General features: G+C 41.9%; 1 protein-coding gene across 1 annotated transcript; it reads right to left on the reverse strand.

Moving 5' to 3' along the window:
• Positions 1 to 3,949: 3,949 nt before the first annotated feature.
• On the reverse strand, positions 3,950 to 27,725 carry CALCOCO2 (calcium binding and coiled-coil domain 2). Its single transcript, XM_005890355.3, has 13 exons — positions 27,573 to 27,725; positions 19,927 to 20,116; positions 15,443 to 15,545; positions 14,751 to 14,884; positions 13,825 to 13,950; positions 12,590 to 12,678; positions 12,128 to 12,197; positions 11,358 to 11,480; positions 10,987 to 11,073; positions 8,399 to 8,494; positions 6,518 to 6,653; positions 5,467 to 5,495; positions 3,950 to 4,976 (listed from the first exon to the last, which is right to left on the reverse strand). Exons 2-13 carry the CDS (start codon positions 20,104 to 20,106, stop codon positions 4,797 to 4,799), a joined length of 1,353 nt encoding a protein of 450 aa, XP_005890417.1. The 5' UTR covers positions 20,107 to 20,116; positions 27,573 to 27,725; the 3' UTR covers positions 3,950 to 4,796.
• Between the last annotated feature and the right edge of the window lie 176 nt (positions 27,726 to 27,901).

Genomic DNA, 27,901 nt, shown 5'->3' on the forward strand with positions numbered 1-27,901 from the left:
CTCAAATAAGCTTGTTAGACATATTCAACTAGATTGTCGTGTCTTTCCGAACAGAAACTTGTTTCTCTTTATATGCTAGCCCTTCTGCTTTAAAGTTCTTTGCATCCTGGGGTTGCTTCTCTCTGCCCCTTTATAGAGACCCTCAGGATACCCTCCCCATTTTGGTCTGCTATTTTTGTCCCTCACCTCTTCCAAAGCACACCCCTATAAGACATCATTAACTTGGGCTTTGCTCACATCTTGACACTCAGGTCCCACAGCCCTTCTGTCTTCAGTTTGGAAGATGATGTCCCTTATATTCATGTCCTTACATTGCTTTTGGGGGTGTTTATCCCATTTTCCCAACAGATTAGGAGACCCCTGCAACCAGAGGCTCTCTCCCCCGGCAGGGCAGAAGAAGGAATGTCTTCATTAATCTTGCAGATCCCTGAGGGAAGAACTTATCTTCTGTTTTTTAAAAGGAAATCCTGGCCCTATATTAGCTCTGCACACTGTGGGTGCTCAGTAAATGTCGACTGACTGGGTAAATGATAGACTTAGTCCCCTGGAGTGTCATATTCTTTCTTTCCACAGGGAGAAAGTAATAACATTCAGCAGAGCAGGCTTGGTCTCTTAATATGATTACCTGGGATTTGTGGGCTGGTGACTCTTTCTCCCAGCTTTATTGGGTACATTCATCTCCACAGAGTATATATTCCCAGAGACCACTAATGCTACTGGCCAAACAATGGGCTACCATTAATTGGCCTAACCCTGCTCATCACGGGCTTCCCCCGTGGCTTGGAGGTAAAGAATCTGGCTGCAATGCAGGAGCCACAGGAGACTCGGGTTCAATCCCTGCGTCAGGAAGATCCCCTGGAAGAGGGCATGGTAACCCACTCCAGTATTCTTGCCTGGAGAATCCCCATGGACAGAGAAGCCTGGTGAGCTACAGTCCATAGGGGTTGCAAAGAGTCGGACATGACTGAAGTGACTTAGCACGCATGCACGTACGCACTGCTCATCATATATGAGGCACTGCCTCCAGCCCGAGACTCCAACACTGCTGAAGCAGGGGTTGTACTGACAAGTGTGCTTTAACCAAGGTCAACTGTGTTGAACTTGTTGTGTATCTGTATTTAAGACATCCTAGAGACTTCCCTGGCGGTCTAGTGGTGAAGACTCTGCTCCCTATGCAGGAGGCATGGGTTCTAGCTCTGGTCAGGGAACTAAGATCCTTCATGCCACGTGATGTGGCAAAAAAAAAAGACATCCTACTATGAGCCTTATATGCTATATATGACCTTACCATTTTTTAACCTTTTAAAAACATACCAACTTGAGATATAAACAATATGGAATACATATCATCTATTTTCAGTCTGTAATTCAGTGGTTTTAGTATATTCACAGAATTGTGCAACCACTTCCATAATACATTTTAGAACATTTTCTTTACTCTCAAGAGAAACTCCATACCTATTAGCAGTCATTCTCCATTTCCCCCAACACCCAGCCCTATGAAAAGGGCTGTTGTTTTTGTTTTAGTTGCTGAGTCGTGTTTTGTAACCCTGTGGACTGTAGCCTGCCAAGCTCCCTCTGTCCTTGGAATTCTCCAGGCAAGAATACTAGAGTGGGTTGCCATTTCCTTCTCCAGGGGATCTTCCTGACCCAAGGATCGAACCTGTGTCTCCTGCATTAGCAGGGGGATTCTTTACCACGGAGGCACCAGGGAAGCTCCAGAAAAAGGGCTAATCTATTTTGTTTCCATAGAATATTTTCCTACTTTGGATATTTCATATAAATGGAATCTTGCAATATGTGGTCTTTTGTGACGAGCTTCTTTCAATTACCAAGTTTTCAAGGTTTCAAGATACTGTGATGTATCAGTATTTCATTCCTATTCATGCCAAATAATATCCTGTTTTATGGCTATGCCATATTTACCCATTCATAAGTTGATGGACATTTGGGTTGTTTTCACTTTTAGCAGGTTATTTCTCCACGTTTCATCTTATTAATCTATAAAAATGGGACTTAGCAGCTGTCTGTTTCAAAGGATTACTGAAAGTACATATGGAAAATATGAAATCCATTCTAAACTATAAAGCACTACATGCATGTAAAGACATCATTTTAATATTTATATGAGATCAATTAAGGAGTGTTGGGCCAGTGTAATTTCCCTGAGCTTGTGGCCTATTGTTGGTTAGCTCAGGGGAATTAGGTGCTATCTCTTCGGGTTTGATCTCTACGTTACGTTGAGTCCATTTTGCTTTTTCCCCTAGGTAATGGACTGTATCTTTTAGCCACAGCCTATCATCTCATTAGCATTTGTTGCTAGGAGACCAGGTTAGAGAATGCTTAGCTCAGTGCAATCCACAAGCCAATGTAGAAAATCACCAGAATCATAGGATGTTTAAACATCAAGGCAGTTCCATTTCATCCCAATTTTTAGCAAGTCAAGGGAAAAGGGCTGAAGCTACAGGTGTTCTTAGGGACCTTGCTTTACCAAAGATCTTGCCAACTCCCCCTTCTCTGATTTTAGGTTTGCTTTCCTTTACCACTCACACTCATGTATGCCAGGGTGACTTTTGTTTTTCCCACTGCTTAGCAAGTACATGTGCTAAGGTAATGCAAAAGCATTTTAATATTAAAAAAGAGAAAATGAACCTAAGAAGGATAACTTGTTGCCTTAATAAGTACAAAGATTCCAAAACCCAATTTAGATGTAGACACCATTTTACTCCTACCACCTGCTATTGTTCAGAGGCATTTTACAGCTTTAAAGTCTGTGGGTGCAAGAACTATAGAGGAGAAAGGCTGGGGTGATCTTCTAGTTTTCATCTTCATTTTATCAAAGGGGTGATGACTGGATTATCTAAGAATGACTGTTTCCTTTACCACTAGTAACTGCCTGGAGCATAATTTCCCCTTCAAAGCCTTGGTAAGAGCAGCTGGGGATAATGAACAGTGGTTAAAAGATGCTTTGTTTTACATCCAGCAAAAAGGATCATTAACACCTCAACTGTTTTTTCACCAAGCCTGTGGAAGGCTCCTGCTGCTGTTGATAATCACGGTAACCCTCAGGGTAGCGGGGGCAAAGGGGTGGGTAATTCACCAGAAAATGGTATTCGCTGATTTGGATTACGTGCACCGCTGCTCCTCTCCATTCATGTGCTTCATTAAGAGCCGACTAGTACAAAATAGATGAAACTGCAATTCTTCATTGGAACTATCTGGGGAGTAACAGAAATGTTGCAGGGAGGAGGGGTATATGCCAGGAAAACCGCATTATTCTCTATTATATTTCTCTTCTAGACTTCGTCTTAATGTCACATCTGATTCTGAAGGGGCAAAGACTTATGAGTCCAAGAGACATCCTATTGATATGGTGATACAGGAGAAGGAGGGGGGAGTATAGTTTCATCTTCATTTTATCAAAGGAGAAATAAAGGCCAGGAGCTGTGACCAAGATAATATAGCTAGTCTAAGGTGCAACTCCAGTCATGCCAGGGAAAACCTCAGGACAGCAGAGCTATAGTTGGCTCCATCTGATTCACAACGTTATTCCATATCATTTAAAAGTTCCTGTAAAAGTCTTTCTAGTGACCAGCTGGTTGATTGCCTGGGGGTTATTTCCATTTGTTTAGTCCCTCAGGTAGAGAAAATGGAATTGCTTTCTTTTGGTTCAAGTAGGCAGGTCTGGATGGAGGGAATTGAGCTTAGTTCACAAAAGGTGCCAGAATCCACACTCTTTAAAAAATAGATATAGAATAATGAGTCAAGGCTCCAGGTTTCTCAAGCTCATGCTTCCTCAACTCCGTCTCCACCTCAAGGTAATGGCCAGGATACGCTCGTTAACTAGTTAAGACAGGTGAAGAGAAATCCTTGATGGGGTCTATAATTCCCACAATCCTTTTGATTACACTTTCCCCATAAGCTTAAAAAAAAAAAAATGAACTCAAGGTTTATTTTAAATTACCAAAGTCCCTGAAGTAGAGGACTAGTTTATTTTTAGTATTAAAGTGATGAACAATAATTCGCATTATTTCGACTTATCCTTTTTCAAACTCACTTGCTCAGAAAGTTGCAAACCCATACAGTTTCTAACAAGTCCCACTAACCATTAAGAAAGGACTTATAACAATAAAGGTTATGTGCACATGAAAAACCAGAGTAGAAAAATGCCATTCAGAGGTATAATACAAAGAGAAAGAAGACTTTCTGTGATTTAAATAATATTTTATGTCCATGATTCAGGAATGCTTCTGTTGGGAGCTGTGAAATCAAGGTGAGAAAACTTTGGTATCCAAATTGGATGTTTGGGTTCTCTGCCATGCCATTTTGGGCTAGGCCTGAGAAGGAGGAAGAAATTCTCAATTCCAGATCAGTTGCCAGTCCCAGGGTCAGGAGTGAAGACTAAGTACAAACATACTCAAGGTCTGACCTTGAACGGCAGCGGGACCACCTGGGAAACTCCTCACTTGAGTCAGGCCGGCTGTGAAGAGCCAGGTCAGCCCTATTGCAGGCAGGGCCTTTATGCTAGAGACCCTCACAAGAATAGGCGTTTTAAGTGAGAGGCTGACATAGCTGGAGTTATGTGACCTAAAAGGTTGTAACCCACAAGGATGGGAGTAACAGCCCTTAACACTATGCTTCAGGTAATCGACATGACTCCACCTATAGGGCAGCAGGACTAAGCAAATTCCTAATAACTGAGGTTAGGCAGGATCTTAGGTCATAACTCACAGAAGAAGCGATAGGTTCTACTGTATAAAATCCAGGTACAGTATAGATCCAAGAGGCCTGGACACTTAGAGAGTGTGGCAGAACACATGGTCTTCAAAGATCTGCTTCTCTTTTGCTGGGAAGGTCTTGTCACATATTGGACAATTCAAACTAAGGGTCTGCAGGTGCTGCTCCAAGGCCAAGTTGTGATCAAAAACATCAGCAGCAAAGTCTGATTTGCAGGTGGGGCATTTCTTGATGGAGAGCTGGGAGGAAGAACAAAGAGGTCAGGCTGAATGCCACGTATACATGGCAGAGACCATGTCTGGCTCTCTACTGTATCCTCAGCACCTAGCATACTGCTCAGTAGATGGTAGGTGATCAAGAAACAGAAGATGAATGAGCAAATTCACATTTGGAGATACTCACTAGGGCTTTCTCTAGGATTTCTCTAGGATTGAAAGGAAGCACTGGATATACCTTTTTTGGCTACCTGCCTGGTTCACCTTTCCTCCCTAGTCCTGCTACCAGACTCAACTTGCAGGTAGAGATCTTGAACAGAACAATGATGGATAAACTGTGCTTTTCTCTCTCCATCTGAACAGGCGCTCTTGGCACTGACCAAATTGATCTTGCTGACTTAGGAATTATCACAATGAAACAGTCTCCCTATAGTTCTCCCCTAAACTGGATGGAGCAGGAAGGGAAATTTTCTCAAAGCTTTGATGTGGGCAATCTCATGAATCAAATACTTACCAGGCTCGGGGCAGAACTTTCTTGGATACCTGAGGGTAATAAAAAAGATTTCATTCAATGAAAAAGTATCTATGCACTAGAATGCATTCTCCAGCTGTGTGCTAGCAGCTGTTTTCTTTAACCCTCACCATTCCTCTTTGATTCTTTAGCTTTCATATATATCATCTATTTCGATAGAGGGGATCTAAGTCAATGAGGGAAAAGAGGAAAAAATAATGAAGTGGCATTTTCAGTAGCCATTATATAATCAGAAAAAACAATAAACCTATTTTCAGTGTGGAGAAAATGAGATTTTAATGAAAACAGTAACAATTTAACAAGAAAATAGTCTGAGAATAGATTTTAAGACCAAATGCACATGAAGTCATTTTTTTAATGAAATGCTTAAAAATAGTTTTAAGGAAAAATAAACTCATACCACTGTCTATTGCAAAGATGTGATTTTAACTGTTAAAAAATATGACTGCTTTAAACTGTCCCTAAAAAGCAAATGAGGTCTCATGTTGCTTTTGGAGACAAAAAAAGCAGGAAAGTTCCCTGTGTGGCAAGGACATCTGACCCCAGGTCCATAAATGACAAGACTGGCTGTCACCCCCCCCCATTTCCTGTCCTCCAAACCACCCAGGGGGTCTCTATGGAGCACACCCCTGCGACCCCTGGTCAGGCCATGGGGGTGGTTGCCTCACCGCCCATCCTGGGCAGCAGAGCCCGCCTCTTGTGCTTCCATTTCCAAATCTTAATTAGCTTCCTTGGCTCTGTGTATATCTTCTGCACAGAGACATTTCTCTGATTTATATATTTGGAATATAGCCACGGGACTCAATTTGTGTCTGCTGCCTCTAGGCGAATGATCTGATTTGCGACTTCTAGATTCAGATTTATTTCTCAATTAACACTTCTTGCCTGGCAATCTTTCTGTTGGGTACTCAGCTTCTGCCCAGCAAGTCTTAACAATGAGGCTGGTCTTAATTAGCATCTCAGATAAAAAAAAATTTAGTGGGGGAATGGGATGCAGGCAGGGGCTTCCCAGCTCGAATGGCAAAGTTCTTACCAGAATATGGGTTTCCAAAGACAAGTCCTGGGTCTTGTCTTGTACCTCCTTGATTCGAAGTGGGCACTTGATATGATAAAGAGTCGCAGTCCAGACCCATGTAACTCAGCAGTCTGTTGTTCTCTCTCTTCAAATACTAAGGATAGAGTATTTACAGAGATATGTTGAAAGACAACAACAAAGAATGGCCACAAGGAACTGGCCACGGATGCTCATTACAGGTAGCTGTCAATTAACAGTGTGGCACCAGAGAAGTCCAAGAAGTGATAAACCGTTATTCTTCAAAAGGGGAAGCGCAGCCTCAATATTCCAAAGATCTGAGGTCTTTTTTTTTTTTTTAAGATTTTTTGATGTGGACAATTTTTCCAAAGTCTTTATTGAATTTGTTACAACACTGCTTCTGTTTTGTTTTTTTGGCCACGAGGCATGTAGGATCTTAGCTCCCCAACCAGGGATTGAACCCGAAACCCTTGCATTGGAAAGCAAGGTCTTAACCACTGGACCACCAAGGAAGTCCCAAAAGCTAAGTATTAATATCTGAATTTAAATATATACTGGATTTTGTTTAGAATCAATGCAAAAAGGAATTTACAATCTTTAAACACATACCAACTGAAGCGGGTATAGAAGCTGTGTGGATACGTGAGGGCGGCAGGAGCTATATTAAGACTAAAACTGTTGTACATCATTGAGAGCAAAATGCTTCTTTTAGTCTCCTTCCTAGAACAACTTTCTTACACACTGTGAATGTTTTTCTGATGTAATTTTCCCCTCTTCATGTTTTATCCCATCAAATGGATATGCTAACAGAGTGAGAGGGAGGAAGAAGAGAGGGAGGGAATGCAAGGAAGAATGTAAGAAATCAAGCTGCAAGGGAGACAGGTGGCATTTAAAGTTCTCAGAAGAAAGAACATTAGTAAACTTCTTAACATCTTAAGGGGCCTTTACTATAGTTCTTAACAAAGCTTCCAAGTATTAGATGTTTTTCTTGTTGTAAGTTGTGTGCATTCTTCCTTTCCCATCTTCTGCACACCCCTCCCCGAAGGCCCACCCATGTTACCGACTACTTCAAAGTCAAGGTATTTGAGTAAATTAAGAGGATGAGAATGACAGGACCAGAAATAGACCCCAAAGTCCTCTGCAAAACTGAAGCACTGGCATAAATGATATAATCAAAGGCAGGAGGCTGACTGAAGGCGCGGCCCAGAAGCGTCATGGAGAGGGAGGGAACGCGAGATGAAGAACGGCTGGAGGTACAGATCAGAGGAGCAGCCAGAATGCATGGACACCTGCTCTTTGATGCTAGCAAGTGTGTGAGAATGACTTCAAGTTCAATCTTTTTAATTGTTGCCATCATCGTCAATCAATTAATAATGTGTTTAGCATAGAGCAGAAAATAAATACTGGTTGGATGAATGAATGAACTGATGAATGAATGAATGCACAGTATTTCGGGGGGGCCTACCATGGGTCCAGCACTGGTACAGATCACCACTTCTGTTCCTAGTTTGGCAGCAGAGAAAAAGAAAAATTTTGTGTGGAAAGAAAGGGGTCCCTTGGCTAAATAGCATAAAAATGACGTAGGATATCATTCCCCAAATACAATACTTGCAATAGCTGTGGAGTTAAAAGCAAAAATAGTAACTTAGATCTTCATCAAGGCTGTTCCTTTCAAGTTGACTACTGCCATGCCAAACACATTTCAGTTACAGAACAAAGAGTAGGTTTTGCGGTAGATTAGGAAACCAGATGAAATGTACTCTTTGTTTAGGGAAACTGTTTCATCCAATGTCCCAGAAAGAGCTCTTTTAACTTTTTATGTTATCACCACATCTCCGGGTCATCCTGCTCCTTCCCTTTAAAACTCTTTTACACACTTACATCATTTTCTTTTTCCATTTTCTCTTTCTCTCTCTGTAGAACATCATGTATTATCATGTTCTCACTCAGTCTTTTTGACAGGTCCATGTTCTGGTCCTATCAAAAAAAAAAAAAATAGCATTAGGATCACATATTGTAGTCTGTATCTGAGATGGGATACAACGAGGAGATAGTAGAGGATCTGGTTTCCAAAATGGTGGGACTGAGGTAGGGGGGAAGGGATCAGGGATGGAGATGCGTGGTGCCATGGAGGGGATGCAGACTTACAGAAAAGTGACTTAACAAAATGCCTGAAGGCTTGGGCTGGCATCAAGATGCCGGTTTCTTTTGGTTTAGCTGGGAGTTAAGTGACCAAAGAGAGAGTTAGCTTGGGGGGAACCTCAAGACTGACTTATCAGAATGAGGGATAGGAAACCCCACCCAACCATGGAAACAATCATCTTTGTCTTGAATGAACACCTCACTGAATGCACAGTGAAGCACTGAGTTTAGGCTGGTGTGACTGCCAGTGTGAGGACAGGCATGTGGATTCAAGTTACGAGGAAGAAGGAACCCTGGATGGCATTTATCCAAGGCTACAAGGAACCCAGACTGGGGTCTTGGGCTTTCCAGTACGATGGGTTCACCTGACTAGTTTCATGGACCCAAAAGTCATAGGCATGCTTCAGCGCTTCCCGTCTCCTACCTACATATGTACACATGCGCATACCTCACAGAAACACTTAAGCTAATCTTACTAGTTGTGGGGGTTTTTTCAAGATTTTTTATTTGAATGCTGGTGCCCAAAATGCTGTGCGCTTCTAGCCGACCCTGAGGAAGTAATGCCAGAGGGGGCTACCCGATGACAGTGCTGACTGGAGGCTCCTGGCTCCCCATCCCCATTGGCTCCTGCTGGCTCTTCTGGTCCTGCTTCACTTCCTCAAAAGGCAGAAATAAGAAAGGTCTATCTGAGTCCGCACAGCAACCCACTCAATGGTTACAAAAACCTTCCCTGAGACCCAGGGCTAAGCTACGGCTTCTATTTCCAGGGTTTCTGGCCGCATACTCCATCCCTCCTCTTTTTAACAGAAGGATAACTCTCTCTCCCTAACAAGGGTGTAAAATCCTAGTCCCGGAACCACAAACCTTCATCCCCTTGCTTCCTGAGCCCCACATCTCTGTCACCTACCCGTGTGGCAGCCCTGAGTTGCCTGATCTGTTTGTGGAGACGCTGACACTCTTTGTACTTCTCTAAGAAGCAGGCTTTCCCGGCCTCTACTTTTGCCTTTAGGCGTTCCACCTCCTGTACTAACTGCTCCTCCACGGCTGTTTTCTTGTTCCTAGGCTCCTGAAGCATAAGACACGGAGTCCTCAGAGTTAGGGGCCTTCTGGATGCATGAGGAATAAAGAATGCTATCAGACAGCTGGGGAGCCCCTGGGTCTTGAAAAGTATTCCATGAAAACCAAGGAAACCCATATTGGCCACAAGGAGGTCCAAACCTTTGAATGGCTATAGATTATTTACAAACAACAGTAATTTCTGTGCAACATCAGAGGTCACAAACTCAAAAGTGCCAATAGAAGCCTGACAAGTAATATAATTGAATGAAGGAGCAGGATGCCATGAAACAGTGAGACTTCAGCCACGTGGGGCACGCAGGACCCATCAGAAGGATCAGCAGTTACTCAGCTCCAGACACCACTGCTGGACAGGTATGTCAGCTCAAATGTTGCCAGAGCCTCTGATTTTTCAAGAAGCTGGAAATACCATTTTTTTAAAATGGGAAATATTCCCATTTTTAAGTGTTGATAAGCAAATCAATTTTTACTTAGAAAACTATTTAGAACAAATAAAACATTTCTGTGGAATATACTTAATCTGTGAGTTGCTGATTTTCAAATTTTGTTGAATCTATTCTTTAGTACATCAAGCTAAAATACACAGTAACATGTTTAGTAGGTACTCAATCATTGATTGGATAATGACTGACTGAATGAATGATGCATGCATGATATGAGTTACATTCCCAATAACTAGATATTCTCCACACATCAGGATTTCTCAGGTCCTTACAACAGTTCAGAAAATGGAATTTCTAGCACTTGTTATCACCACAAGGCCTCTTCTATAACAATATATTACAGGAAATTATTAGTTAATTAGGCTTTCATCACTGTGTTCCATAGCTTAGAATAATGTATGACAATGGCTAACATTATATTAATATTAATTATAACAAAATTTGACTACTATAATATTTTCTAATTTAGAGCTCATTTTATAATCATTAATATGTCTGCCCCCACAGTAACTCTTTAAAAAGAGGGCAGGGGTTATTCTGTGTGATTCCTTATCCAAGGCTCTGTTTACTACAACCTGCCATGAAGTTTAACTTAGAATATTCCTCTGTCACTCATCACACATTAGAAATGCCCAGCTCTCCTAAATAGTTTGTAAAGGTCAGATTCTCTGTCCTTTTGCGTACAGAGAAAGAAGTCCAGCAGTAAATGCTATTCTAATCTGTCATTTACCCTATCACCTGCAAATAGCTCCTATCCTTTCCTTTCCTTAGGCGCCCTCCCACACAGCCATTCAAAGACAGACATGCCGTTAACTCCTGTTGTTTCTTCGCTGCAGTAGTTTCTTTCTGCTTCATCTCCTCCACTGTCTGCTCAAGCTTCTTCTGGTGCTCCCTCTGCAGAAAAACAGGTTATGAGTACCACTGCTGGGAAAACACACACACACATGCATAAGCACAAGTGTGCATGCACTGGGGAAGGGCCTGCTAAGCTAATGAGCGAGAGAGGGAAAAGCAAATCTTCTCTTATTAGCTTCTGAGAAAAGCTGTGAGATGCCTCATTTTAGATGGCTTCCCCTGAGACCTTTCCCAGAGCCTGTGATACCCACATATACAATAAAGAACAATGCATATATTTTTTCACAAAGGTCAAAAAATATTATTTTCTTTCATGACTCTACCTGTTCAGTTAAACTGAGAAAGAGCTGGCCATTTTCCTCTTTCAGGTGCTCCAGCTGCTCTGTCTTATCTTGAACTCCCTGAACAAGCTTCTCCATTTCTCTCCCTTGATTTGACAGCTGAGCCTAAAGCAAAAGTAGTGAATACAATCAAGATATAAAAGAAGGAAACCTAAACAGGAACAATGCTTTTTAAACATACAGTAACACAAAAAGATGCGCTTTCCCTAGCAATTCCAACTATCCCTATCAACTTCTGTGTTCTTCAGCTCCACCTTACACCTACTAGAGAAGGAAAAGGCTACCCACTCCAGTATTCTCACCTGGAGAATCCCCATGGACAGAGGAGCTTAGTGGACTTCAGTCCATCGGGTCGCAAAGAGTCAGACATGACTGAGCAACTAAGCACAGCACCTTACACCTAAGAATCTAAGACTCAGTTGAGTAAAACTTGACAAACTACCCTTTAAAGCCCCTCTCTAAGGCACAGCCTCCTAAAAATGAGAGCAGTTCTGCTTCTACCCGCTTATCCAGTCTTTTTAGTAAGATTTTGCTGGAAAAGATTTTGTAGCTAAAAGAAAAAAATTAGAAAGGATATTGGGGGAGGGTGGCGGTCAAGAGTGGAAAATACACACTCTGAAATTTCAATCTGGCGCTCTGAGAAGTCCACCATAAGGCACCCACTATAATGCACCGCAACTTTCTGGATCACCAGAGTGGAGAGGTGGTGAGGCTAAGAAAATCTACTTTGGCAAAGGTTTGGCATAACCTACCTGAAGCTGATCCACTCTGACTCCCATCTTCTCATTTTCTGAGGACATCTTCTGGTTTTGTTCTTTCAGTCTGTGGAGGTAAGAGATGACTAAATGAAAAATATGCTGATTCTAGTTGAGCTACCCCAGACCATAAATGATATAAGGCTGCCTTGGCCCTAAGCCTGCAGAGTTATTTTAAAATCCACTAGTCTCTTCTTCAGTCCTGTTCTGGCTTCCTGACCTCAAACTGCAAGTGTTCACTACTTAAAACTAATACCTGAATTTAGGCCATGTGTTTTTACCATTTTGATTCTAATTCTCTAACCCAGACTCAAAGAGCTCATGAGTCAAAGACGGAGAATCATACCTATCATTGTCCTTAATAGGAAGACTGCACTAACAAATTCTAGAAATCTAATTTGACCTTGCCTAAGGGTGTTTATAATACAGCAGTTCCTCCCATTCAAGAGTCAGACTCACTGAAGCAGCTCTATCTCCCAACAGTCCTTCTGTTCTTTCATTGTCTGTTCCAACTTCTTATTGATGCTCTTCAGGGTTTCCAGCTCCTCCTGTAGATTGAAATGCCAAAGGGACTGACCATTGCTAAGGCAGTGTTTAGTATCTCAGGCAGCCAACAAATATTTACTGAGCACTTATAACATGTCAAACATATACACACAGCAGTGAATGAAATATCCAAGTAAAGGGATTTTCATATTAAAATGTTCTTAATATGTTCTTTCCATAAAAATGGAAAAATACATTTATCTTAAGAGTTTGGGATTAACATATATAGACTACTATATGTAAAACAGATAACCAATAAGGGCCTATGTATATAGTACTGCTGCTGCTGCTAAGTCACTTCAGTCATGTCCGACTCTGTGCGACCCCACAGACGGCAGCCCACCAGGCTCCTCTGTCCCTGGGATTCTCCAGGCAAGAATACTGGAGTGGGTTGCCATTTCCTTCTCCAATGCATGAAAGTGAAAAGTGAAAGTGAAGTTGCTCAGTCGTGCTCGACCCTTAGTGACCCCATGGACTGCAGCCTACCAGGCTCCTCCGTCCGTGGGATTTTCCAGGCAAGAGTACTGGAGTGGGGTGCCATTGCCTTCTCTCGTATATAGCACAGGGAGCTATATTCAATATTTATAATAAACTATAAGGGAAAAGAATCTTAAAAACAGATACATATATGTATAATTAAATTACTTTGCTATACATTTGAAACTAATACAACATTGTAAATCAACTATACTTCAAATTAAAAAAAAAGAAAGGAAAAAATACATCTACCTTAATTTCTCTTCTAGTGGAGCTTATATTTGTCCATTAACTCATTACACAAATATTTAATGAGTGCCTCTACACACCAGACCCTGTTCTGGTACTGCAGACACAGCAGTGGACAAAATAAAATTTCTTTTTCCTAGAAAAGTGCTGTCCAATAAATTCAGGAAAGTCATTATATATATAATTTTAAAAATTTAGCAGTCAATTAAAAAGCAAAAAGAGACATGAAATTATTTTACTAATAGTATATGTATTTAATCCAGTGTATCTAAAATATCATTTCAATACATAAACAATAAAAAAGAAACATCTAATATACTAAAATCTGTGCCAGATACTAGTATAACAGAGTCAGATCATATGAAAAAGTGGGTGCTGGACAGGAGCCATCACCCCCACTCACATTTAACAAGCACACATACCTGCTTCTTTTGGAGCGTGGCCTGCATGTCTGAGTTTTGCTTCTGGAGGCTGACACAGCTGTCCTTCAGCTCCCGGTTTTCCTTGCAAAGCTCCTTGTTGTGCTGCTCAATTTCTTCCACCTCACTCTACAAAAGAACGTTCCATAAACACGTATTTGGCTTTTTATAGCTCAATGGATATTCAAGTCCTGCTGACATGAAATTCACATATGCTGGGATGGTGAGGGTCTAGTTGATCCCCACTCACTGTAGTGACATCTGTGTACCCCAAGTGGAAGCAACCCCTCAGTAGGTAGGGAAGGGGGAAGAGAAATGTGTCTACCGTAAGCACTGAGCCTGCCATTACCAAGAAAGAAAAGACAAAGAAAATTAAGCCACAAAAACTTAAAAGGGGGAATGACAGAAGACTGTAATTTTTTTTCATGCATATACTTTATTTCTCCTATCAGACTCAGTTCTGTGAGACCGGAATAGGGTTTTAACAGATTCTTCATTACATCCCTAGTCCACCAGAGTGCTGGATGAACTAGATGTCTGTTAAATAACTAAGTAAGTAAATGAATCTAACTGAAAGATATTATACAAACAAGAATATCTACTGTGTCTCTCCTCAAAGGAGCTTATAAAATTTACTATAGTGATAAGATGTACACATGACACAAATTAAGTACCTGGGAAAGTTAAGGGAATAACTGAATGCCAAGTGAGTTACAGAAGCTTTAGAGAAAGGAGAAATCACTTATTGTTATGATTCTTATTAACATTCTGAAGTCATTCCCTTCTGATGGGTTTGAATAGGACTGTGTAAAAATTTCACAACAGTATCTGTTAGACATTCAATAAAGGCTTACTGACTAAAATTCTACCCTACCCTGGAATTGCTACTCTTAATGGCAGGAAGGGACTGAGATGAGATGCTTACAGACCTGAGTGGTAACAACCAGGATGTCCTCTTCATTTTCTGGACGGAACTGGAAAGGGATACTTGCTCCCCGGACCACCCCATCCTGATCCACATAGCAGAACTGGTAATACTCATCATCCTTGGGCAGGTAGTAAGCTGGAAACAGAAAATGATTTTTAACCCAAAATATTGCTTCCCTGGTGGCTTAGAGGTTAAAGCATCTGTCTGCAATGCGGGAGACCCAGGTTTGATCCCTGGATTGGGAAGATCCCCTGGAGAAGGAAATGGCAACCCACTCCAGTATTCTCGCCTGGAGAATTCCATGGAGGGAGGAGCCTGGTGGGCTATAGTCCACGGGGTCGCAAAGAGTCAGATACGACTGAGTGACTTCACTTTGGGCTTCCCTGATAGCTCAGCTGGTAAAGAATCCACCTGCAATGCAGGAGACCTGGGTTCGATCCCTGAATTGGGAAGATCCCCTAGAGAAGGGAAAGGCTACCCACTCCAGTATTCTGGCCTGGAGAATTCCATGGACTGTATAGTCTACGGGGTGGCAAAGAGTCTGACACAACTGAGCGACTTTTACTCACTCAAGGTCTATTCAGAAAACTAAAAATCTAGAAGTCTTTTATCTACCCCAGAAGGCTCTAGCTCAAGAGAATTAATGAGTTTTGGTTGCTGTTTTTAATACCTTTGATCTAGTATTTTTCTCACCTTTGAACTGGACTTCCTGCTGTTTGGCTGATTCACTGTTTAGGTCAACGGGCAAAGTAACCCACATGAAGGTGTAGTACTCACGGGTTGTCTTCCATCCAACCTGCAATGACAAAAGGCTCTTGTTCAGCATCTGAAAGTGCTCAGATTTAGGCTCTGTCTTCTGAAAATGCACCTTTCGTTATTTTAAAATTATAGTAGAATAAGTTCTTTATCATAAGATCTACCCACAATGGATCAAATCTTTTTGACTTATGATAACTACATATACAATTAAAAATTGGTATGCATGCACATATACCAGTTACTCATAAATTACTCATCTTAGAAGGAAACAAAAACTGGCCACTCAATACCCAGGATAAGAGTGCCAAATATTGTATCTCCAAGTCAGGTACAGTACTGAGAATGACTGGGGAAAAAAGCTGTAGGACTGTGAGCTTTGATTGTGCTATCTTCTTACAATGGTATACTTGGAACTTCTTAATCAAAAAGCACTTCTGATCTGCCCCTTCTATTGGTTTGTCCTCTCCTGTGTCCAATTAAGTCTTGTCACCTATACCAACCTGGTTACATCACTGCCTTTAAAAATGGCTTTTTAAAATAATGTGTGTGTTGGGGCTGGATGGGTAAGAGAGTTCTTAGATTAGGAGGCACCAGATAACAAAGTCCAGTTTGTATGATTTTCTTGCTCCAGAGTTTTTCTTAATATATGTTTATTGAAGATTTTTTGGTGATAAAAAAAATAATCTGGTAGTCATAAAGGCCTCTTCCAGGTATGAAATGTAGTAAGTCATAAGATATAAGGATACTGTAAAATTTGCCTCAGAGCAGAAAGCTGGCTAAGTGGGAAATATTCTCACTAAGTGTGAAAAGGGGTAAAAGATGCTCAAATCATATCTGGAAGATAAGAGCATACCGGAGAACAGACAGAGAGTCATTGTGTCTTCAAGGGGTGAACACTCAGCAAATAAGAAGCAAAAATGACATTTATTGCCATATTTTGACTCTGCCTGAGCCCAGGGGGAAGAGAAGAAACTAAAAATAAATTCTATTTTTATATAGTAAGGAATCAGAGCATGGTTGAAAAGGCTATAAGCTCATCAGAACATACTGGGGCATGTTTTAGTGTCTCATTAATACACACCCCATTGCTGTGAGCACCTCTGAGCCACTGCAGCCTGCGGAGGAACAGGAAGCAGGAATTTTATGGAGTCTTCATTCACATCCTGGAGCTTCTTAATGCACTGTGACTAAAATATCATTTGGGAAGGCCTAAGAATTACTACTGCCTTGGAACAAGGATGCAACTTCCAGTCACCTGAGCTTTCTGTCCTTGGCTCCTCCATCTCAGGAGTCCTCGTCCCAGCCTGCCTTTTATGGTATGACCATGGAACATGGCATAGGAGCCCAGGTAAAGGAGAGTATGGAGCACAGGGCTCTATGTTGAAGGAAGAAAACCTGACTCCCAACCACTTTAGCTTTTATCACTGGTGGTAGCCTTCACTCTATGGAGAAGATGGAGCATGCTGCACATGCAGAAATGTTTTGTTGAGGGCCCTTTGGGTGCCAGGAACCAGTGGTGTTAGGGCAGATGAGGAGCTGAGGAGTAGGATTAAGACTACACTGCAAGAACACCAGGAACATTTTAGAAGTGAGCTAGGAAGGACAAGCATTGAAAAGCAGAGATATTACTCTGCTGACAAAGGTTCATATAGTCAAGGCTATGGTTTTCCCAGTGGTCATGTATGGTTGTGAGAGCTGGATCATAAAGAAGGCAGAACACCAAAGAATTGATGCCTTCGAACTGTGGTACCTGAGAAGATTGCTGAGAGTCCCTTGGGCAGCAAGGAGATCAAATCAGTCAATCTTAAGGGAGATCAACCCTGAATATTCACTGGCAGGACTGATGCTGAAGCTGAAGCTCCAGTATTTTGGTCATCTGATTCGAACATACGACTCATGGGAAAAGTCAATGATGCTGGGAAAGATTGAGGGCAGAAGGAGAAGAGGGCATCAGAGGATGAGATGGTTGGATGGCATCACTGATGCAATGAAAATGAACTTGGGCAAAATCTGGGAGATGATGAGGGACAGGGAGCCCTGCTGTGCTTTAGTCCATGGGGTCGCAGAGTCGGACACAACTGGATGAGTGAACAACAACAAAGGAAGGACAAAACTTTACATTCAGCCCTTAATTCTCTAATTTACTATCTGTTGTTCAAAGGAATTCAGCAGAATAGAGGAAGAAAAGCAGAGGCTTGGGAGTCAAACAAAGGTCTCCAAACGGGGAGACCTTGGGAAAATCACCATCTTGAGTATATTCATTTTATTCATCGGTGCACAAGTAATAAAACTGCTTACCTCAGGGGGCTGCTGTGCTGTGAGGATTAAATTAGAAAACACATACCCACACACACACACACACACTAAAAAAAAAAGAAAGAAGGAAAGAAAACCCCATCAAAGACCTAGCACATCATATATTCTCAAAAAGTTTGTGTTCTCTCTTTATTACTCTTAAAATTTTCTTTCAGGCTTTAGTGGTGGTAATCGGCGGTTTAGATGCTAAGTCGTGTCCAACTCTTGTGATCCTGTAGATTGTAGCTTGTCAGGCTCCTCTGTCCATGGGATTCTCCAGGCAAGAATACTGGAGTGGGTTGCCATTTCCTTCTCCAGGGGATCTTCCCGACCCAGGAACTGAACCCAGGTTTCCTGCATTGCAGGTAGATGATTTACTGACTGAGCTATGAAGGAAGCCCTTCAGGCTTTAGCGTAGGTGGCAAATCAATAGCTTTTAGGGAATTCCCGGGTGGCCTGGTGGTCAGGACTCAGCACTTTCATTGTCAGGGCCTGAGTTCAAGCCCTGGTCAAGGAATTAGGATCCCTGCAAACTGAGTGGCACAGCCAAAAAAACAGGATCTAAAAAAAAATACAAACAATGCTTTTAAATATTTGTTTTTAAAAAGTATAATCCTTTCATTTGGTTTAGAGTGACATCCTCGCTGCCAGTTGCTAAGGCTTGGGAATTATAAACAATCAGCCTGAGCAAAATGGAAAAAAAAAAGTTAGATTACCTCTGAGAAGCTGTAAGTAATTTTTAATCATTCTTTTTTTCAATTATATATACCTGTACTATTCAATATGCTAGCCACTAGTTAGCATATTGAAGCTACTTAATTTAAAGCATATGAAGCTACTTAAATTAAAATTAAATAAAACTTAAAATTTAGTTATTCAGTCACACTAACTACATTTTAAGTGCCATTAGCCACATGTGGCCAGAGCTTACTATACTGGACACCAAAGCAGCCAGTATAGCTCCTTCCTAGAAATTCTACTTGTCAGTGTTAGTCATAGAAAGTTCTACTGGACAGCTGAGATACATATGGGGAAGAAAAAAGACAGTTGCCATCTTCTTTCCAAGACAGAAAACATCCTCTGTGTCAGGTTTCTGTTAGGACACCTTTAGTCTAATGAGTCAATGTCCTGCAGTCTTAGGAGCTGTCATGATATTCGCCAGTGTCCCTCTGCTTGTCCACTATCCCCACCTCTAAACACCAGCCTTGTTACCTCCAGCTTCCATCACTCTTTCACTTAGCTTGAAATTCCAAACAATCAAGAGAAGGAATTTGGTGAGGGGTGTGAATTAGCACCAACTCCTACATACTGCAGTCAAGAATGATGTCTGATTTCAGGATGAACAGTGTTGGCAAACAAGCACATGACATACTGAGGTGTCAAAACAAAGGTCACTGATGCTGGAACTCTGCAGTGTAAATAATGTATGTTTGACCTTTATCTCCTGTCTCTGGAAATAGGACAATTTGTCATTATGGTATGTGAATAAATGAGTGAATATATGGGTCTGTGGCAGGGGGAATGTTAGAGAGAGACGTGGTGGAAAAGTAGAGAATAAATTGACTATAATAAAAAAGTACCATTTCTGTACTTGAACTGACATGGTGATTAGACACTGGAAGAGGAAACCAAAGGAGCTCATAAACTTTCTGTTCTTAGAAATCTTCACAAAGAAGCAAGACACACTTATTGAGGAACACACTTCTTGAATACAGGGTATTAACTTTTCAATATCCTTTCCAGATTGGTAATACTCATATTAAAAAAAATTAAACACTGTACTAAGTAAGCAAGTGACATTACTTCACAGAAACTATATAAGAGGCCATACACCCTAGTCAGGTCATAGATGAATATTAATTTAAAACATTTACATTCGGTCTTTGAAAGTGTAATAAAACTTGGGGACTGTATGATTTGCTATCTTATTTTAGCTTAAGACTGAAATTAAAATTTGAGTCCTATAGCACTGTTGATGTGTGAAGGGGGAAGTGCTAGGGAGCTTAGTTCAGGATTTTAACATTGGTCACACATATATGCAAAATGCTTATAATACAGAGACAGACACACACACTAAGATTCACCTCTGGTTCCTAATCATTTGGTACTAAATTAACACTTACTCTAAAGATGCCAATCCAATCCTTTCGACGGGGAATGAAATGCTGGGTGAGGGTGTAGTAGCACGTGATGTCCCCCCCAGGGATGTAGAACTTCTCCACACTGTTAAAGATGACCTGAGAGAAATGACAGTGGTCCAGCAGGACAGCTGAGGTGGGGGGATCGTCTACTGTCTCTTCCATGGTAGGGGTCCTGTTAAGAGATATGGGATAGAATAAGGCTCAAAAGGGTTGTCTGAAATGCCAGAAATTTCTGGGCTCTCACCCAGGGAACATTCCGTTCAGAGCAAGTCAGGAAAAGCAAAAGCATGACAAGTATTGAGATCACACAACTTGCTTTCTGTTTCACTATGAGCCACTCTGCATTCACAACTTCCTATGCTCTAAGAATTTTCTGAGACTATCTTTGACCTCTTCACCACAGGCACCACCATCTTCATTATATCCTTATCCTCTGCTCATAGCTAATTTTCTCCCTTTCTTCTAAATGCCTTAAGTAAGGCAGCCTAGAGGTAAATGCCCTGAGCTGGGAACTGTAAGACTTAGATTCTAGATTTTTTATCCCAACAAGCCCTGTGACTTTTGGAATGTCATTTTCTCTAGATTTCAGCTTCTCTATTCAATTCCATTCATCCTGTAATTATCAGATCCTTCTTAATATTAAAGCACTCTGCTAGGGGCTCGGAATGAGTGCAGACAGGCATAAGAGAAGGAGATTATCTGACATGCAGTGGTGACAAGCACAGGTTCAGAAACCAAAATGCTGGAGTTCAAATTCCAGCTTCACCACCTATAAAATGCATGCCCTTGGGTAATTTATTTAACTGGACTCTGCGCATGGTTCCTCATCTGTAAAATGGGGCTGATAACATCTACCTCATTCTTTGTGTGTATGTATGAGCAGTAACTGAAATATAGGTATACCTTGAAGATATTGCACGTTCAGTTCCAGACCATCTCAATAAAGCACATACTGAATAAAAGTAAGTCACACAATTTTTTTGGTTTCCTGGTACATATAAAAATTGTTTACATTATAATCTATTAAGTGCTCAGTAACATTATGTCTAAAAAAACAATGTACATACCTTAATTAAAAATATTTTGTTAAAAAGTGCCAAAAGCAACATCAAAAATGACTGATCACAGATCACCGTGATAAATATAAAAATAATGAATAAGTCTGAAATATTGCAAGAATTATCAAAATGAGACATGACTAAGCAAATGCAGATAGAAAAATGGCACCAACAGACTTCCTTAAGATATGGTTGCCACAAACTTTCAATTTGGTAAAAAATGTCAAAAGTATCTGTGAAACACAATAAAACTAGGTAGACAGTGACTAGTCCTTAAATTAGTACCTGTCATAAGAGTAGGCACTTCACACAAAGTAAAGGCATGTTTAATTGCTAAGTTATGTCTAACTCTTTGCAATGCCATCAACTGTAGCCTGTCAAGCTTCTCTGTCCGTGGGATTTCCCAGGCAAGCATACTGGAGTGGGTTGCCACTTCCCTCTCCAGGGAATTGAACCTGTGTCTCCTGCTTGGCAGGCAGATTCTTTATCACTGAGGCAACTGGGAAGCTGCTAAAGTCATGCTGAGTGACAGAATAAAGTACTTGGACAAAGTCTGCATAAAGAGAGGGCTTAACAGATGTGATTATTACTTTTGCGGGTTTTTTTTTTCTCTTTTCTGGCATACAGTCTTTGCCCTCCAAAGGGTCACAATCCGATATGAAGGTTAGATGAGAATTTAAGTGACTGCCAAATGGATAAATACATGCAAAATGCTCCTGGGTTCAAAAGAGGGAGAGAGATGAAACTGGTTAGGAAAATAAAGAAAAGCTTTGAGCAGTGAGTGGAATCCTGGGTAAGTCCTCAAAGAAGATTAGGGTTTTGTCAAGTGTGTTTGGGGGTGAGGAAACTTCAGATGAATGTAACAGCATGCAAAAAGCAAAGAGACAGAAAAATGCAGTCCATGTTTGGAGGACAGCAAGCAAGTTTGGATCTCTACAAAATGGAGACAGTAAGCTGATTTCACCTTTCGAGGTCATGCTGCTGCTGCTGCTGCTAAGTCGCTTCAGTCGTGTCCGACTCTGTGGGACCCCAAAGACAGCAGCCCACCAGGCTCCCGTCCCTGGGATTCTCAAGGCAAGAACACTGGAGGGCTTCCCTGGTGGCTCAGTGGTAAAGAATCTGCTGGCTAATGCTGGAGACATGGGTTCGATCCCTAGTCCGGGAAGATCCCACATGCAGCAGAGCAACTAAGCCCATGCGCCTCTGAGTACTACTGAGCCTGTGCTCTAAAGCCTGGGAGACGCAACTACTGAAACCAGTGCCCCTAGAGCCTGTGCTCTGCAACAGGAGGAGCCACCGCAACTAGAGAAAAGCCCCTGCAGCAAAGAAGACCCAGCACAACCCAAAATAAACAAAACTATTTAAAATAATTAAAAAAAAAAAAGAACACTGGAGTTGGTTGCCATTTCCTTCTCCAATGCATGAAAGTGAAAAGTGAAAGTGAAGTCGCTCAGTCCTGTCTGACCCTCAGCGACCCCATGGACTGCAGCCTTCCAGGCTCCTCCTTCCATGGGATTTTCCAGGCAAGAGTAGTGATCAAGGGTGGGGAACTACTGAAGAGAAAGAAACAATAGGTAAAAGAAACAAAGTCTTTAGAACTGTCAGGACCTGACACTTCCTGCCCTTCAAAAGTCACACGTCCTGTGTTCTAAATGCCTCCTTGGTCTAACATTTAGTGAGTCCATGTTACTCAACCCTCAGCTGTACTGGGAAATGAGAACAATACTGCAGCTCTAAACAGCAGATGAAGAAAGAGCTGTACATATGCAAAAATGGCATAATACCTTACAGATTCAGCTTCTAGAACATGCTGGAAGATTGTATACACACACATGCAAACACAACTTAAAAAAATAGTAAGTACAATAACCAAAAACACAGTAGCTCTTCTGGCTCTGCCCTACCCACTTATTTCCTGGTTTTATTTTGAACTCTAAACAAACAGGCCTTCTCTTCCAGCTCCCTCAGAAATAAATTTTTTCACAGAGAAGGCAAGAGGACTTTGAGGTACCCAACTGTCTGTTCTTGGGACTGAACTGCTCAGAAATGTATTGGCTTTCTGGGGTTTGTGACAGTTTGGCCACATCCTCAGTGTCAAAACTCAGATCAGTTTTTCTAAGGAAAGGAGAGGACACATTCTAGTCTAGGCCAGTACTTGTTCCTCCTGATAAGCTGTGGCCTGCTGATCTGATGAATGCTGCAGGAGAATGTATAGGGAGATTTTTCAGCTTGCAGACCCCAGTCTTTCCTAGTGGTCTTCAGTCCACTGAGGCCAGCATAGCCCCTGGGTCCTAAGCTTGGAGCACCATTTATCTGAGCATGTGACTTGATCTGTGCTTTACCATGGATAATGATCAATCCCTCAGGTAAGAGTGACTTCGGGCCCCGTCTCTCAATTAACCTAAGTACCATGATATTGTCTGTTCTTTTCCTTCATAACACTATCATAACTGTAAATACAACACTAATGCTAGCCCATAGTAATTACTAAGTACTCACAGAATAAATGAATGAATAAGATATGCATGTAATTCATCAAAAAGTGAAAGGAAGGAACTTTGTAGGTAAACAATGGTGTGTATGATGGTGGCGCTAATTCTTGTCTTTAGCCCCACTCCTAATTTGTTTGGTGTCTTTGGAGAAGCTGCTGTTTCTCAGTTTTCTCTTTTCTAAATTAGGGTGAGGAGCAAGTTGCTGGTGGCTAAGTGGTTAGGATTCTGGGCTTTCACTGCTATGGCCGGGATTCAGTCTCCGGTTGGGGAACAGAGATCCTACAAGCCACATGATGTGGCCAAAAAAATAAAAAATAAGTAGGGTAAAGAGATGAAAATCTCCAAGTGTTATGTCAGTTCTCGGTATAGCTGGTTCAGCGGGCAGAGCCGGTTCAAGTGGCGTAGTGCCAAAAAAATAAAAGGCACAGATTTGATTTCCTTAAGGACCCATAAAATTCACACTCCATTACCTGCCTTCCACACACTCAAACTCAAAACATGCTGTTTTGCAAATGCATGCTACTCTGAAAGGCAGGACCAGTCAAGGGTAGGGGAGTTTGGTACTGCCTCTCTTTCTTTACTAGAAAACAATCAATCTGTAAGTGAGCTCAGAACACTGAGCTCAGAACACTGAAGAAATGACAGCATATGTACACAAAATGGCATGACAGAGCTCAAGCTCTGAGGCTTGAGTGTACAGCCAATGGAATCTTTGTTGTTGTTCAATCACTAAGTCGTGTCTGACTCTTTGTGACCCCATGGACTGCAGCACACCAGGCTTCCCTGTCCTTCACTATCTCCCAGAGTTTGCTCAAAATCATGTCCACTGAGTCAGTGATGCCATCCAACCAACTCATCCTCTGTCGCCCCCTTCTCCTCCTGCCCTCAGTCTTTCCCAGCATCATCTTTTCCAGTTAGTCGGCTCTTTGCATCAGGTGGCCAAAGTATTGGAGCTTCAGCTTCAGTATCAGTCTTTCCAATGAATATTCAGCATTGCTTTCCTTTAGGATTGACTGGTTTGATCTCCTTGAAGTCCAAGGGACTCAACTCTCAAGGGTCTTCTCCAGCACCACAATTTGAAAGTATCAATTTTTTGGCGCTAACCCTTCTTTATGGTCCAACTCTCACATCCATACATGACTATTGGAAAAATCATAGCTTTGACTATACGAACCTTCGTCAATAAAATGATGTCTCTGCTTTTTAATATGTTGTCTAGGTTTACTATAGCTTTTATTCCAAGGAGCAAGCCTTTTGATTTCAAGGCCAATAGATGGAACTCTGACATAGTTACTTTTTTTTTTTAATCTCAGTTTCCGAAATGATTAAGGTCCTCAGAGGAGGAAGGCAATGTATTTTAAAATGAGTCTCCTGAACTGGCTCCTGGCTTCTAAGAAAACCTGACACATTTTCATCTAATGAGCATCTCAAGATTAATACATGTCTCCTAGGACTGTTCCATGAGGGCACAGATTCTCTTATATTCTCCTGAAGAAAAGGAACAAAAAAGCCAGTTCTACTCCTGCTCCTTCTGAATGAATCTGTAAACTACACTGATAACACTTTTTTGCAGAAAAATTAAAAAATGTTTTAAACTTTCTGATTAGGTTCTAACAATGCAAATAGTCAACCAAATCATCTTACCAATTTTCCCAAAGAATTTTCCTCATTATGCTAAATCAGGAAGAATAACTTTATTTAAAAAAAAAAAACTAAAATTCTACCACACAAATATTCAACATTTTTATGTTAGCCTTTTATACCAGTGGGCACATGTTTCATGAGAAATGAAGACTTTAGGTAAGTTTCCCTGGATTAGTTCACAGAAAGCAAATGCATCCGAAGCCCAGAGAGAAATGCTAATCAATTCTTCATTTGGGAACCGTTAAAAACAAAACACACATTCAACCCAATTCCTTCTTCCTTCTGCTTACTTAACTTTCTAAACTATTAGCAATTAGCAAAATGGATGAACTGATTTGAATCCCATTCCCCCTGGCCCTGGAAGAGATGCTTCCACAAAACTACCCTTTAGAGAACACTGACAATAGCTATTACGGATGTGTAGATGGCCCTGAGATGGGGAGCAAAAGCAAAGATACATAGCCACTGGTCCTCAGATTATTACAGCCACTTGCTCTAATCCAAATTGTCCAAGTTCATTCTAGTTCCTTACCTAAAATCTTTGAGTGACTTAAGTAAATTTTATACCCCCAGGAGACTTTTAATACCTAATTCACTAATAATTGTTTGGATTCGTTACCCAGCTTATTCTAAGCAGCCTTTATCCCATATACCACATCACTGTGCCAAAAGTACTACGGAAAAACAGAGAAACAGTTCTGAGCAACCAGAAGAAACTGCAAAAAGCTCAAAGCTGTGTACTCAATCTCCATTTTCTTTCATTTTACTTTACTGAGATTTTATACTTCTTCTGTGAAGAGGGTGATTATGCTAACCCTTGAAGTGACAAGGGTAGTGACAGTGATGTGCAGCAGAAAGGGAACTAAGCTAGGAGCCAAGGGACCTGGGTCCATTAGTTCTGCCACTAACTAGCTCTGAGATCTTGGCCAAGCCACACTACTTTTTAAACCTCAGTTTCCTCATCTGTAAAAATGCATGGATCAGGCAAGAAAATCTCTAAGAAACTTTCCGGCTATAATGATGATCCCAAGTGAATGAAAAAGGAAGCGAAGACAGAGTTTAACTGTCTTCATATAAGAAAATGAGGAAGCATGGTATTATATTAATAAGCACAGTCAAAAATTTTGAAGAGCCCTATTTGTACTCTGACTCCAAAGTCTGCAGGATATGTTAGTGTTGTGTAACTCTTACTACCCTTCTCAGAGTCCTTTCCACTCCACAGATGTCATTTCTGCAAAAGGGTAGACTTTCAGATAGAGGCCCTCTGAAAGCATCTGTGAAAGTGAGTCACCTAGATATTCCTTAATCATTAAGGATAGTCCTTAATCATCTACATAATCTACAAAGGCCTACTGTATTAAAGTCTTTTGCTTTTAAAGGTTTTTGCAGTTGCTGCTGCTGCTGCTAAGTCGCTTCAGTCATGTCCGACCCTGTGCGACCCCATAGATGGCAGCCCACCAGGCTCCCCCATTCCTTGGATTCTCCAAGCAAGAACACTGGAGTGGGTTGCCATTTCCTTCTCCAATGTATGAAAGTGAAAGGTGAAAGTGAAATTGTGTCTGACTCTTAGCAACCCCATGGATTGCAGCCCACCAGGCTCCTCCGTCCATGGGATTTTCCAGGCAAGAGTACTGGAGTGGGGTGCCATTGCCTTCTCCTTTTGCAGTAGTGTAATTGTTATATAGCTTTTATATTATTCTACTCCACTCCAACCATGGCTACTTGTTGGCTTACATCAGAAGCAAAGAATCCGAGGGAGAGAAAAAAGTTTAAATGTCCAGGAGGGTTGAACTCAATAAATAAAAGTGGAAACATTAGCCCCCGAACTAAATTGGGGGGAGTGTTGGGGGAGAAGGACTACAGGAGATCGATGGTAAAGAAGCAGGTCACCGCACTCCAGCTGCTCTCTCTTCTCAGCTGTCTAGAACATCTCCTCCAATTACAAAAGGCAACTGAACGAAGGGGGGGTTCAGTGATCAGGACGGGAAACTGAGAAAGTAACTTGCCTAGGGTCACTGGGCAGGGTCCCGCTTCTGCCACCAAGCCGACCGCGATGACGATGACGTCAAGCACGGGAGTTAAGGAGCCAGCACGACCTCGGCCGGCGAGGGGGGCATGACGCCGTGACAAGACCCTCACTCGGGTCAGAGGAATTCCTTCTGTCCCAGGGACCGCCCACGCGGCCCTGGGCACTGAAGCCCTGCCCTCCGCGGCAGAAAACTGCCCTCAACCCTCCAAAGACCGCGGAGAGGCTCCAGGGGGCCCATGACGTCACTCCCACTTACGGTCACCCTAGAAAGATGAAAGGAGGTGAAAACCGAAACCAATCGCACACCCGCCCGCCCATGGCCCTTTCTCAGTACTGAAAGTGTGAAGTCGTTGAACCTGAGGGCCCAACTGTCCCTAATTGCCCGCCTTCGCGCCAGAGACTCACCAGGGGTTGCAGTCAGCGGCAGCGCTACAGCAACAGGGCACAGAGGGGAACAGAGGCGGGGCTAAAAACCCAGGGACGAGCTGTCCTGTCTGACCCCGCCCATCACGTCATAACGGTCAGCAAGTCCCGCCCTCACCGCGGTGCTTTACGGGACTTGTAGTGCTCAGGTGCATGGGTTCCAGAGTTTTCCGTCACCTTGTGTGTTCCGGAGCAGCAATCACATCCGAAGGAGCTTATTTCTTCCCCTAGGACGAGACATTTACTTTAAAAAAAAAAAAAAAAAATTCTTTCAGTTTTCAATGAGAAAGCTCCATACATTTGAAGGGCCA

Source organism: Bos mutus, chromosome 19, assembly GCF_027580195.1.
Source record: "Bos mutus isolate GX-2022 chromosome 19, NWIPB_WYAK_1.1, whole genome shotgun sequence".
Taxonomy (NCBI): Eukaryota; Metazoa; Chordata; class Mammalia; order Artiodactyla; family Bovidae; genus Bos; species Bos mutus.